Consider the following 14721-nt stretch of genomic DNA (forward strand, 5'->3'; position numbering starts at 1 on the left):
AAAAAAAAAAAAGGCCACTCTTCGCCTATACAACTGTTCTACCCAAATATAACCTAGTTTATATTTAAAGGAGTGGGATGCGATCGCCAAATCGGTTATAGCACCGCGGTAGGAAATCTCTGTATCTGGGGACACTGGAGGCAAAGAAAGAGGGTTCTGGAGAACAAGGGAACAGAGTTAACATCCTGACATAAGCCGAGGGCAGAAATACAATTCTAACTGCTGTCAGCACAACGGAATGTCGGGAAAACACCCAGATCGGCTACAACAACCCTATTCCTTTCCCCACCTTCCTCAAAACAACACCGAAATCTAAAATTTCTTCAGAATTGTAAACGCTAAACTGAGGGTAGGCATTCCTTATAGTTTAAGTCAAAAACCAAAAAGGACGACTGGTGAGCCAACTGGAGTTTCCTTCCCGACTGCCCTGATTCACAAAGTGCACAGAGCTGCTTCAGACATGTGACAAGACAGTGGCACCCCAGCAGCGTACGACCCGGCCCGCGCTCGCTTCTCAGCCGCCCTCTTTGTCCTCAAGCATCACGTTTTAGCCTTTGCCGCTCCTCCCGGGGGATACAGAAGCTCCAAGCTGACCCTTCCGGCCCCTGCCACACCTTGGAGCACCCAGACTGGGGAACTTCCCACTTGCGAGCTCTGGTAACCGTGGCGGTCTCCGGTCCAACCCCGTAGAGGTTGCTGTGGACGGAGGGGATGGTGCCCAGCCTGCAGGGATGGCCTGGTCATTTTTGAGCTTCCTTTCTTCAGATTTTCAAAAGTAAAGGAAGATACCTGTGCAGGTGAGCCTACGAAGAGCACTTCAGCTTGTGTTTTATAAGAGCGATGTCTCACCTAAAGTCACGTCCAACGCAATTCAAACTGAGTATTTCCACTACTGAATCCACGTTTAAGATCTTTATGGATACAGTATAATTAAAATGTGTTTCTACGTAATTCGTTATGACTCTGCAGTCCAAGCACAGCATGCTCAGGGCTTTCGGTACTTGTGCCCCATCAACTCTTATGTTTGCTAGGTCTCTTAAAGCTCCCCCTAAGTCATTTCTCTTGGACGTGAAAACGGCGCATTTAATGTTTCCTAAAAGTACGGAGGAAGGTCACGTCTTGAACACACAAGTGGTCGCCTCCTGTTGTCGCAGAGAGAATGTGCATGAACTGAAAGGCAGGGGATGGGCAGGTAACAGGCACCTTGCGGGGGAGCGTGGGGAGGGGACCTCCGCGCCTGGGCTGGGAAAACGCCGTGCCGGTCGGTGTCGGCTTCTCTTACGGTTTCTCAAGAGAAGCCAGAAATCCAGTCTTTCCACGCAGTCTCTCGGTGCCTCATGCTGGCAACGCATTCAGAAAACCCCATGAGCATGTGCAGGCCAGACGAGACGCAGCTGTTGGCCGTGCATGGTTTGGGGCCTCCAGTTTCCAACCGCTCATGAGCCATGCTCCGGAGAGGACAGGCAGTGCTCGGCGTTCTGTTTCTAGTGCTTGAACATGTGAGAGCACTGCGGACACGTACGTCCGAGAGTATTCATTTCCCACACGGTGGGAGCAGGAATTGTATTCGCGTTACTTACCCTGCTGACTTCCTTAGGAGCCGATTCATCTAGGGGAAAAGGAAGGGAAAACACAATTAGAGACTCTGAGTAGCTTCTGAAATGCAGACTATGTCATTCACGCTCAATAAACTAGAAGGCCGTCTGGCTATGCTTCCTATTACAAAATCTAAGAATTTGGCCTCAACCGTCCGTCAAGTAAAGGTTACACATGATAGAGTTAGAGGTACGTGCAAAGCTGGAGGGAAAATGAAATACCACGGGTCATTTTCGAGACTGCCTTGTTAGAGGCTCTGAAACCGTAGCGTCTGCAAACAACCTTCTAGATGCCACAACCGCACGGACATCGCAAGTGACCCTTAACGTCTGTGCTGCCGGGTTAATTACAGCATTCCTTCCCTGCAGGAAGAGGACGCGTCCCCGCACGGCACCGTGGTCGAGGCTCGAAGACCCCGGTCCACGATGCCGCTCTGTACCGTGGGTCCCGGGGGCGCTGGGGGCCTGCCTGGGCCAGCCTGTCGGCAGTGTTACCGCAAAGCGAGCCTGGTGGATGGGTGGCGCCTGGTCTAGGTGAGACGCTCGGAAGGGCTCTCCCTGGGGGGGGGGGGGCTGGCCACGTGACCCGAACATGCCTACGTGGCCAACAGGGTACAAGGAGCAAAGTGGCCAAGACGCTGCTTGAGGTCACTGGTTCCGACCCACAGCACACGCATGTGGCCCTCGCCGAGAGGGACTGGACCGGAGCCCTCCCTGGGAGGCCACCCGGAATTCAGTGCTACTGCGGACTCGTGTCTTCACCAACCGGATCGTGTCTAAGTAGCAACATTAGCGCACACCGAACACGCCCCAGAGCTCGTGTGCTCCATTACTCGAAAGCACGGCCGGACTTATCCCGACGCTGGCAAAACCGCACCCCCCGAGTTCAAACGGGGTTTGCGCTTCCTCTTTCGACATCCTTACGAAGTAAACGGCTGAGTCCTGTCGTTTGCTTTTTCCTCATCTTTCTCCAATTTGCTGCTTATTTCCACAGATACCAAGTCCGGTGCCAAATCGCACGGCAACCGGCAGCCTCCAGACTGGCCCCTGAATCTGGTATCTGCCCTGGCGACCGTACTCCACACGCACGCACGCGCACGCACAGACACGCACGCACGCATGCGTACAGCCACGCACGCGCAGCAGGTGCGCACACGCAGAGGCGCACAGGAACTCACCCACGCACGCGTACAGCCACGTGCATGCAAGGCACACCCACGCGCACCCACGTCCGTCCTGTCCCTCAGATGCTTCGGAACGGAAAGGCAATCAGATTTCAAAGCTGGCTGCATAACGACTTCACCTGGGGCCGTTCGGAAATGACCAAGTGTGGCCCCCTGGGGAGCAGATGGGCAACACGCAGCCCTCAGTTTTGCAAGTATTCCATTAATACGCACTTGTTGACGACGTATGTCTTCTAACTGTTCCCTAGCGATTTGAGTACTGCATCTGATTGCCCCGAGAAGATCCCTAAGCAGGTTACAGGAAAAAAACTTACGTTGCCCTCCACGCGGAAATGCCATCACCGCAGTAGTCAACCTACTCTTCGACTCCCAACCCCTGACCTCTCCTGAAGCCCCCTGGAGACGGGAGGGACCGTTCGGTTTGATCATTACCGCCAATTTCTTAACGGATTCGAAAGGGACGAAGGCTTCTACGTTTTTAATTTTTATCTAAGACGTTCAGTAAGTGTGGGCAAACGTCCCAATGGATTAGGAAGCACATAATGAAAAGCAGCCATTGTACAAACAGGTTTCCTCTCCGGACCGAATGGCCTTCCCGACTGTGGCACGTGGATCCTTCCCCTCTCCAGTCATCACGAAGATCTGAAGGCTGGTTCAGATGTTCCCTTTGGTGTCTCCTTTAGTTGTACTTGGCACTTCTCCAACTTGAGCGTGCGTAAGACGCTACACCAGGATGTATTTATAAAAACCGACTGGTGTTTGCTTCAGGGGCAATATAAAGTATTTGAAAGAAAAAATTTTACCCACAGCTGATTTCTAGGTTCCCACCATACGCAGGGATTCACAAATGTACCCCTATCTCTCCCTCCGACTCAGGAGTCAAGTTTTGTTAAATGGATGTCATATCTATTATACTTGGGGAACGTGGTATTTTAGCCGAAGAAATTAATGGGCACAGTGAAATCTGCTGGAAGAAGGAAGCTGCTTCCTCTTTCCTAAATGCGGAATATTCACGTAGCTGAACTCTCTTGCCCAAAGAAAATGCAGGCACGTGTAAGAGAGCTCTTACAATGTCTCCCCTGTGGAAGAGTGGTGCCTCAAGGACAGAGACCAGGGGCTTGGGGCGTGGACCACCGTTGGAAGCCCACACCCGCAGTCACCTGGGACACTGCTTCGGGCAAGCTGGCCGACTCCTTTGGCCGCCTTACAAGTCTGAACTGAAAGAACATCCTGCCGACATAATTCGCTTCCGAAGAACAACTTTCCCCACAAAGACATTTTCAAAGGAACAGAGCAGAGAAGCACCCCATCCTCCTCATGCAAAACATCTCACGATCGCAGGGGAAGAGCCCAGGGCTCAGACTGTCTCCTGAGAGCCCACGACTGCCATGTCTCGGTGCCCTTCCAACACGCACTGAGGACTGAACTGTCGCCACCACGGAGCACAGAGTTCAGCAGGAAAGCTTGTTTTAAAATGAAAGGTGTTGGGGACCATGGAAAAGTAAGGAACTGCCATGGATGCAAGATTCTGAATAATTCACGAGCATCGAATTAGTAACAAGAACGTTCGCAAGAGCAGATATGGATTTTTACGCAGCTGTAGGGGTTCGATTCACATTTGTTTATTCAACAGATATGTACCACGGAATGGTTATATGGCGGGCATGATCCCTGTTCTCAAGGCGCTCACACTCTGGCAGGATAAATAAACAAGAAAACAAAACCTAATTTGAGAGCGGGGTTGTTTATAACTGTTTAAAGAGACACTTGTTTTTTAACAACAGGAGAAAAAAAAGAAAGTATCTTCAATCTCAACATTATTTTAGTAACTTTTCAATGTCTTAGGAAGAACAGCTCATGGAATAAAAAACCGAATTTCATTTCTATAAATAAATGTTCCCTTTGCTTTCTCCTTTAGTTTTGCTTGGTGCTTCTCAAACTTGAGCGTGCATAAGACGCTTCACCAGGATGTATTTATAAAAACCAACTAGTTTTTGGCTTTAGGGACAATTTGAAGTATTTGCTTCATGGGGATTACCTTCATGGGAAGTAGTTAACTTTGACTATTTTATAAATCTTTAAAACTCTGCATCCGTTCGTACTTTCACTTTTGTGATCACTTTTGCTATTTCCTTGATATGAAGCGGGATTTCAGGAATGAACACACACATAATTAGAACGTAAAGGAACTTCGACTATGTGACGGCTGATTTAAGTTCTGTGGCTGCTTATCATGTCCTTCTTTACTCTGTGGTTAGCCTGTGGCTTTATTACTCTATGTCCAGAGAAGGTATTTTGAACAATTCCTACTTTTTAAATTGATCGATCATTTCCTTGAAGTATAACATACACTTTTACTAAATCTTCCTTGGGTAAGTTCTCTACTTTCAGCGCTCACTCTACCAGAGAAGACAGAAGTCCAAGATGTCACAAATTGGTATTATGCATCCGGAGAAGAGACACAATGACCAGAAGTGACAGAAATTGGTGTTCTCTGGAAGGACTTCCCTGTGCCTCTATCACTTTGCCTTGTGGGCTTTGCAGGCATTCTAATATTCCTAAATGGAGCATATCTGTCTTCCTATTATGGAAAATACTTAGTTCCTGTGAAAATTAATACGGCCAGCCATCTTTTCAATATACAGTTCATCACTGAACGTGGGTTCGAACTGAACAGGTCCACTGATAACATGGGTGTTTTTTTTAATAAATACAGTGTAGTTCTGTAAATGTATTTTCTCTTATGATCGTATAATATTTTCTGTTCTCTAGTCTACCCTGTAGTAAGACCACCGTACATCCATTAACTTACAAAATACGTGTTAATCTACTATTTACAGGATTAGTAAGGCTTCTTCCGGTCAACAGTAGGCTATTAGGGGTTATGTTTTCTCGATGTTCGACCACAGTGGGGGTGGAGGGAGGCAGGTCGGCACCCCGAAGCCCCTCGTGGCTCAGGAGCTGGCACGGCTCCCTTCAGCCTCCTCCGGGCACTTCTGGCATTCCGCAATAGCTGTGGCGCTGTCTAAAGTCAGCTGTCTTCTTACAACAAAGCACTCTGAATGATTCCATCCCCAGGCATTTATCAAGCACCTGATGCTGCCAGACGCTGAATAAACGTCTCAGTTGGTGCGGTCTGAAGGGAAGGCCTTGCATCTCACGGCTTCGCGACATCCACCTGCACGATGACCCACCCCAGTGGGTGGCGAGAGCCGGCTCCAAGTCACGGGGGAGGCAAATGGAAACCAGCCGACCATGAAGCCTGCTCAGCCTAGGGGCTCCCACGCTTGCGAGTTAATTTCCTTATTTCTTTAGCCAGTTTTATAAGGTAAAACTAAAAACACTTCAAAAAAGCATGAAGGAAATGTAACGAGACGTTCCTAGGATATTACGTTTATACCACTCAATTAATACACTGCTACTTAAAATAAAGGCTTCAGAAAGCTCTTCCATTCCTATCAAAAAATAAAACAAATTCCTTTGCTTAGGATTGAAGTCCTCACAATTTGGTTCTGCTCTCTTTTTCCCACTGGAATACACAACACACAGGACTCCCTTCCCGCCCCAGTAAGACTGGTCTTTCCAGAGCCCCAAGCAGGATTTGCTAACTCTTAACTCAAAATCTTCATACCTTCAAACCACAATTATTGAGTATCCCCATTACGTGCCTGGTACTATTCTAGGTGCCTACAACACACCTCAGAACAAAGGAAAAAGACGGCGATCCCCGTCCTCATGAAGCTTAATTCTAAAGGCCGGAGGGAGTCCAGAAACATGATAAAAAACTAAGTTATACGGCCGAGTTCCAAGTGGTCCTGCCTCAAAGTGGGAACAAAGCAGAGCAGATTAGGAAGCATCAGAGAGCGATGGGAAAAGGGTGGGAGCAGCACTAAGGGCAGCACTAAGGTGGTCAGTGTGGGCCCAGGGCGGGCGGGGAGTTGTAAAAGCAGCTACCTGAGGGAAAAGCATTCTAGGCAGAAGGATCAGCCCGAGCAAAGCCCCTGAGACATGAGTGTCCCTGCAGTTTCTTGCCAAAGTTGATTCCCCCTTCTTTCAAGAATTAGCTCAATTTGGATTTCGCCCATGAGGCCCTCTCAAAAGCAACAGGCCCACCACATCCTTCACTGTTTTTATGCACTCCTCTCCTGCTGAGAAAGCAGAGTGCTACAGAAAAAAAAGAGAAGAGAAGAGAAGAGAAGAGAAGAGAAGAGAAAAGAAGAAAAGAAAAGAAAAGAAAAAAGAAAAGAAAAAAAAAAGAACCTGCGAAAAAAATTTTTTAAAATTATAAATAAAAAATTATTTAGCTTTCCTAAAACTCTTACAATGTCTGTGCATTTTAGGAAATATCTTTATCACGTTGCTTCAATATCAGGGATGAGGAGACATGAGAAATCCAAAGCTTACCCGTCTTACTTATCACAATGCAAAGTGTATAGCATCTATACGGTCTGGGAGTTTTCTGAGGATGGGAGAACCGTCCCAGGACGCACTGGTCACCTCCAGATTCCCAAGATTCTCCAAACTATATGTGATTCCATGCAGTCTGGCTCATCACACGCTACCATGTCAGCAGAGATCTCAACTGAAAACCGAAAATAGTAGAAGATCCTGGCACTAAATAGATGATAAACACTAAGAATTCCGAAAAAGGCTTCCATTTTACTGACTCGATCTTTTTTCAAATTGCAATCGCAATGAGGAAAACTAAGAACAAGCTGGACGTGTGCTACCCGAGTTTCTAGTTGTCAGCAAACCTCTGACTTCACTTTACCAATGTGTCTAAGTCACTCGTGGGTCTGCTGTGGCCTGATTACTACTAACTGAAGTCTCCCCTCTTTGGAATTCTCTAAAGCCGCTCCAAGGAAACCTAGAGTAAGGACCGGATTATGTGTCCACAGAGTTGTCGCACGCTCACTGCACTCACTCTGCAGAACATCGAGTGTGCGGGAGACGGAGGGAGTTGAGAATTCTGCCTTTCTTTTTGAGTTTCTAAGTGCGATGAAAACAGCAAGACTTTTAAAAGAGTCTCATTGTATTAAAATTTTATCAAAAAAAATCCTCAGCATCTGGAGAAAGGTGAGGGTCGTGAGGGGTTCTCTTTCTGCCTGAGACCGGCTGGGCGGGGCAGCCCAGGAGACCCGTTCAGGGAGCTGGTCCGGCCAGGCAGGGGGGCAAGGTGGTCTCGGTGGGAAGAGGGCAGCAGGCCATAAGCAAGTGAGGGCGGCCGGTGTGAAGTTCACTTACATCAGGGAACTGCTTTTCTCTAGGAAAATGTTCATTTATATCGGACGTTATGTTTTCTTTACCACCCAAAGGAATAAGAGAAACCAGGCAACTGCTCAGTGCTCCCGAGATACTAACAAAAAATACTAGAACTCAAAAAACTAGAACTGAGAAGAATTTAACTGTCCACAATTTTTAGCACACTGGCTCTTTCTTGTTACCACAATCCTACTTCTTCAACGTTTCTGGCATCCGTTAAGAAATTACAACTTTTAGGTAATTCTGTATTAAAACACTTTTTAGTTTCGAAGGCAGCAGTTTATAGCAATGAATCATTGAGTGCTTACTTTCCCTTTGTCTGAGGCTTGTTATGGGTAACATTGCCTACAGTAGGAAAATAATAGGCCACTTCTGTTCACGCAGGATTAACTGCTACAGAAACTTCCAGTCATAAACAAGTAGAAAACCAGACAAAATACATGAAACAAAAGCTTTTAGACACTGGTCACACCAGGCAGTTCAACACGGTCATCCCAGAGATAAAACATTTGAAAAGAACTTCCACACTCATTCGGAATAAACACTGACAGCAACGAGGAATTTAATGGGATCTTGTTACCCTTACAAGGGTAAGAAACCTGTGAGAAACCTACAGGTGCTGCCATACCTGATGGTGAAAGACTTAAATCCTTCCCTCTCACCGTCTCTGTGCAACATTATCCTGGAGGTTCTAGCCGGCAAAATAAGACACAAAAGTGTGTGTGTGTGTGTGTGTGTGTGTGTGTGTGTGTGTACCTGGACAGGTAGACATACACATATAAACTTGTAAGTTGCATAAAATTCATATTACATGTAAATATCATATATGTGGTGTACAAGGGATTGGAAAGCAAAAAATAACACTCTTTATTCACAGAGGACGCGAGCCCTAGGGTAGAAAGTCCTAAGGAATCTTCCCCAAAACCCACTAGGATGAATCAGTGAGGTCAGTAAGGTCGTGAAACGCAAGATGAAAAAAAAAAATCAAGGACCAAATAGAGACACACACTGTCAGGATAATGCCAATGGCCAAGAAAAGCCAAGTCAATTCAGAAAACTAATGAAGTTGGAGAAGCCCCACGACATCCCGAGAGTCTCTGCAGCGATTATCAGCCAAAGCCGGGTGGTACTTTTCTCCACATCCTCAGCAGCACTTATCTTTTGTCTACTTGGTAACAGCCGTGCTGACAGGTGTGAGGTCACATCTCATTGTAGTTTCTATTTGTACGTCCCTGATGATGAGTGATATTGACGTTCCATAATTTATATATGATTTTATTTCTCACTTATACCTCAGCAAAGCTGAAACAAAAAGAAAATAGTGCAACGGCACGAACATAATGACGGACATGGAGTTCAGTGAGCCCCAACAGAATCCAGAAATAGACGTATCCAGACGTGATTTTTCTTTTTTTTTTTTTTTTTTAATTTTTTTTTTTCAACGTTTTTTATTTATTTTTGGGACAGAGAGAGACAGAGCATGAACGGGGGAGGGGCAGAGAGAGAGGGAGACACAGAATCGGAAACAGGCTCCAGGCTCCGAGCCATCGGCCCAGAGCCTGACGCGGGGCTCGAACTCACGGACCGCGAGATCGTGACCTGGCTGAAGTCGGAGGCTTAACCGACTGCGCCACCCAGGCGCCCCCAGACGTGATTTTTCAACACAGCTACCAAAGTGATTCACTGGAGAAAAATCATCTTTTTAACAAATGCTTCTGGAAGAAATAGATATTCATGTGGAAAATAACAAAAACAAAAAATTGACCCTTACCTTACATCACATATACAAGTTTACTTGAATCACTGACCTATATACAAGAGTGAAAACTATATAACATAAGAGAAAATCTTGAGTTAAGCCTATTTCTTGGATTAGAATAAAAAACTATAAAGGAAAAAATGACAAGACAGACTTTATCAAAATGAAATATATTGGCTCTTCAAAAAGACTGTCGAGGAAACAAAAAGACCACAAAATGAGAGACACAGAGGATTACAGATCTAACAAAAAACTTATACCCAAAATACATAAAGCGATCTTACAACTCAATATTAAGATAATGAATGTCCCCAATTTAAAAATGGGCAAAATATTGGGACACCTGGGTGGCTCAGTCAATTAGGTGTCTAACTCTTGATTTCGGCTCAGCTCACGACGTCACGGTTCGCGAGATCGGGTCCTGTGTCAGACTCTGTGCGGACAGCACGGAGCCTACTTGGGGTTCTCTCTCTTCCTCTCTCTGTCCCTGCCCCATGCATTCATTCTCTTTCTCTCTCAAAATAAGTAAACAAATAATAAATATAAATAAATAAACATATATAAACATATTTATAAAATAATATAAATCGAAATAAATATAAATCAAAATCAGCAAAACATCTGAACAGATGCTTCACAAAAAAAGACCTAGAAACGGCAAACGAATTCATTTCAAAAATGGCCAATGTCTTCAGATATCTGGGAAAGAAATGCAAACTGCAGCTACCATAAGACACCATCCACACCCATTAGAACATAAAGGAAACGGGAAACATGGGAAGCAACCGGACGCTTGTGAGTTGCTCAAAGTGTGCTCTACCCAAGTAACAAAACATCCCTGAGCAACAGAAACGAACAAAGCAGCACACCGGTGACCCAGAGACGCGTTACGCTAAGTGAGGGAAAGCACACACGAACACGACACACCAGATGATGCATCTCCCGGAAACCGTGGAAGCAGGACGAAAGGCAGATCGGGGGCCGCCGGGGACTAGCGGCGGGGGACAGAGGGGAGAATGGCTGCACAGGGGGACACGGAGACATTCTACGACGGCAGAAATGTTGACATGGTGGTGGTCACGTGAAAACTCAATGAACTATATATACTTACAATCGGTCAGATTTACCGTACATAAAATATACCTAATAAGCCGATTAAGCAGAAAGCGGTGTCGTGGCTTTAGCTCAGGGTGAAGCCGTTCTTTGCTCCACAGTTGGCTTGTTTTCCCTCAAGACGCCATCCTGACCAGAATGTCCTCTTGGCCCCCCCACTTCGGGGCCAGCCGGGGCCCTGGGGAGAAGGGAGGGTTGTGTCCCGCCATCCCCTCTGTCAGTCCCACGATCACCAACCTGGAAGTCGTCCCTCCGTATTTGCTAAGAACCTCACCACCTGACCAGTTTCATTCCTTTCCCTCGAAGCTGCCTCCAGTCATTCCGCAGGGCTCTGAAGTCCACGCGGAAGAACACACAGGCCAGAAGATGAGCAAAACCAAAGGAATTTCACAGGGAAGCGTAAAGTCGCTCTGGCAATAGGCTGTCAGATTCAGTGAGGGTTTCAGGCAAGACGCAGGGCTGGTAGCACGAGCCAGAGCCCGAATGGAGGCCTAGGAGACAGGTGAGAGCCTCTGTCCCCACCCTTTGTGAATTAACAGGCTCTGAGACACGGCAGCCCTTAGATGTCTGACCAGTGGGTTCAACGGAATCCGGAGGACAGTGTGGGAAGGTCAAAGCCTACTCACCATCGCTACCACAACGTTCTCTAAATTCCCCTACGTGCCCAGTCTCTGATGCAAGAAAGGAGTTTGTTAGAAGCTGCCCAAGACTGGACTCTTACATGCACACCTTGGAAAACAGGTTGGCAGCTTCTGAAATCCCAGTCCTGGGTATTTACCTAAGACTAAGTATGCAAAACACCAACTTTCCAAGAAACACCAAGCTAGTGCAAAAAAAAAAAAAAAAAAAAAAAAAAAAGGTTTTAAAGTAGAACTGAGACCTTCAATTGCTAAGATTATATGTTTTCTACTACTAGTAGGATATGGAATCCAGGAGCAAGAAAAGATCAGATAAACAAAATTACAGATGCTTCTGCACATGTAGGTCCAGGTCAATCTTAATGCTGCACTTACACAAGGAAGACTAAAGAATCAGCATGGAAGTCATTATTCTGTAACATCCCTTAATTATAATCAATTATAAAAGTGAATTAAACCTTTATTGGCGGAAGAGTCTGTTGAATTAAAAAACATTGTGACTGTGCTTTTGTGGACATTGGTGAAAGAGCTGGTAATGGAATAATTCCAGAATCGTACCAAGTAGCGATTGGTAGAATAAGTATAGCCCAAGAAGAAATATTTTTTAGAATGCTATTTTCAACAACTTGAGAAAATAGCCACTAAACAGATATAAGAAGTCATATTCTTTTTTTTTAACTTTTTTTTAATGTTTTTATTTATTTCTGAGACAGACAGAGACAGAGCATGAGCGGGGGAGGGGCAGAGAGCGAGGGAGACACAGAATCCGAAGCAGGCTCCAGGCTCCGAGCTGTCGGCACAGAGCCCGACGCGGGGCTCGAACTCACAGATCACGAGATCATGACCTGAGCCGAAGTTGGACGCATTTTAATTTAAGAATATGACTTCTTGGGGCTCCTGGGTGGCTCAGCAGGTTGAGCGTCCAACTTCGGCTCAGGTCATGATCTCGCGGTCAGTGAGTTCGAACCTCGCGTCGGGCTCTGTGCCAACAGCTCGGAGCCCGGAGCCTGCTTCGGATTCTGTGTCTCCCTCTGTCTGACCCTGCCCCGCTCCTGCTCTGGCTCTATCAAAAATAAATAAATGTAGGGGTGCCTGGGTGGCTCAGTTGGTTGAGCGTCCAACTTTGGCTCAGGTCATGATCTCGTGGTCTATGGGTTCGAGCCCCGGGTCGGGCTCTGTGCTGATGGCTCAGAGCTGCTTCGGATTCTCTGTCTCCCTCGCTCTCTGCCCCTCCCCCGCTCATGCTCTGTCTCTCTCTGGCTCAGAAGTAAATAAAAACATTTAAAAAAATAATAAAATAAAATAATCAAAATGCGTTGAAGACCAATATTATGACCTCTTTCTATTAACACTATAGAAAATTAACCAAAAAAGCTGCAGTATTAAGTATCTAGAATTTAAAAGTAAGTATAGCATTTTTTATCTGAGATAAATGATAATAAACTCTTCACCTCTACTAAGAGTCTGGGCCAACACACTTGAGGTCTCTAAACAAACCGGCTGTGGTTCTGGGGCACAGGTGGAGCCAGGATCACAGGTGGATCGGGGGTTTCCGATCTGGCACCGCCATTCACTTGTCACCAGAGGATCTGCAGCGTTTGGTGCTATTGCGATCTAAATTTTGGAGCTTCCGGTAGTTTCCAAACTTTTTCTAACAGGGCAAGGTTCTCTTTTCAAATAAAATCTCATATGGAATAAACCGACAGATTAAATAGGTGGAAAGAAACACAGTAGCAGATCTTATAATTGGCTTAGTATCAATCCCAGCCTCCTGTAAGATCTCCTTCCTGCCCCGGAGGTTAAAAACCACGCTGCCAAATTTCCTCGCGCCTGACCAGAGTTACCACTAATGTGAGACTGAGTTCAGAACTGAGTTGACGGGAAGACAGACAGGGGTAAGCTCCCCCCCCCCCCCCTTTTCTGGGAGGATCAAAGCAAAGACACATGGATCTATAGCCACCAGATTCCTGCCTCCCCGGGCTTCCTGGAGCAAAGCAAGTAGTCTGCAGTCCCCGGGGGAGGAGGAAACTCTAGGGCCTGGAAGTCTTTCTTGGTCACTCTTCCCACAGTTGGTCCCTTCAGTCCTTCCGATAATTTTTAAGTCGCTCAATATCTTTCTCTCTGATTGGTTCTTGTTACCTATAACCAAACCTTGACAGAAGTATTTTATCAGGAAAAATTCATTCTCAAAGTTACAAATTATTACCTATCTCATTATGAAGTCAACAAATGAGAAGAAGCTGTTTGGATGAACATAAAAGTCTGAAACACACATTATGGAAGGCACCTGCAGTCTTACATCAGGCTCAGAATTACATTCATTTCTCGATTTTTTTTTTCCTCAGAGACCCATAATGGTTCACACAGATAACAAGACACGAGAGAGAAAACACTGTTTCGGAAAGTGTGTGGTTGTCTCATAGACTTCCTTACAAATTCAAAGTCTCTTGATTGAAATGACTCAGAAACTTGACAGATACGTTTTACAAAATTTTCTTTCAAAGTTCAATCTCTAAACACGCAGCCAGTACAAACACAAATTTCTCATAACAAGAAACATACAAACACACAATAAACCAACTCTTGCATATGTTTTTGTGATTGGAATATGTACTGAATTAACTTTTTTGAAAAAAACTCGGGCAGGGGCACCTGGGTGGCTCAGTCGGTTGGCCAGAAGCCCTGAAGCACTTCTGTAGAAGGATGGAATTAAGAACAGCGTGAAAGCCACTACTGCTCACGTGATTCCATTTCCATTTTTTTTATGCCACAATTAAAGAGAAAAGAGAACGCTGCTAATCCTAGGTCTGTGAATGACTTATAAGATGAACCCCATTCAAATATAATAAGCACGGGGGGTTCAGGTGTGAGGCACTTGGCCCAGATAACCATGCGTTAAATCCAAGAACACAAGACTTACATACATTCAGGGCGCGTAAATTTCAACTCCCCAAATATTTCCCTGGGGTTGAAATGTTAGCATTTCATCTCTCTCATTTACTACCGTGTAAACACTTAAATGTTTTCTGTTTTAGTTCTAAATAACATTCATTGGAATCCCCTGCTGTACGGAGATGTCATCTGCTGAGTAGATGACAACTCCTTAGGAAGGAAGGAGGGCCCAGCCCGGTGCACCCCCAGCAGAAAGTACGGCCCCTGCCCCACACTTC

At 45.9% G+C, this 14721-nt stretch overlaps 1 protein-coding gene across 6 annotated transcripts in view; it reads right to left on the reverse strand.

Annotated features, from left to right (window-relative positions):
- PDE10A (phosphodiesterase 10A) overlaps nucleotides 1-14721 on the reverse strand; it is a 605914-nt gene that overhangs the window by 113927 nt on the left and 477266 nt on the right. For all 6 annotated transcript variants that reach the window (XM_078447559.2, XM_078447557.2, XM_078447556.2 and 3 more), the window contains one exon: nucleotides 1581-1609. In XM_078447559.2, coding sequence (XP_078303685.1) covers nucleotides 1581-1609 — 29 coding nt within the window. The remainder of the gene's footprint in view (nucleotides 1-1580; nucleotides 1610-14721) is intronic.

This window comes from Panthera onca, chromosome B2 (assembly GCF_046562875.1).
Source record: "Panthera onca isolate mPanOnc1 chromosome B2, mPanOnc1 haplotype 2, whole genome shotgun sequence".
In the NCBI taxonomy this organism is placed as follows: domain Eukaryota; kingdom Metazoa; phylum Chordata; class Mammalia; order Carnivora; family Felidae; genus Panthera; species Panthera onca.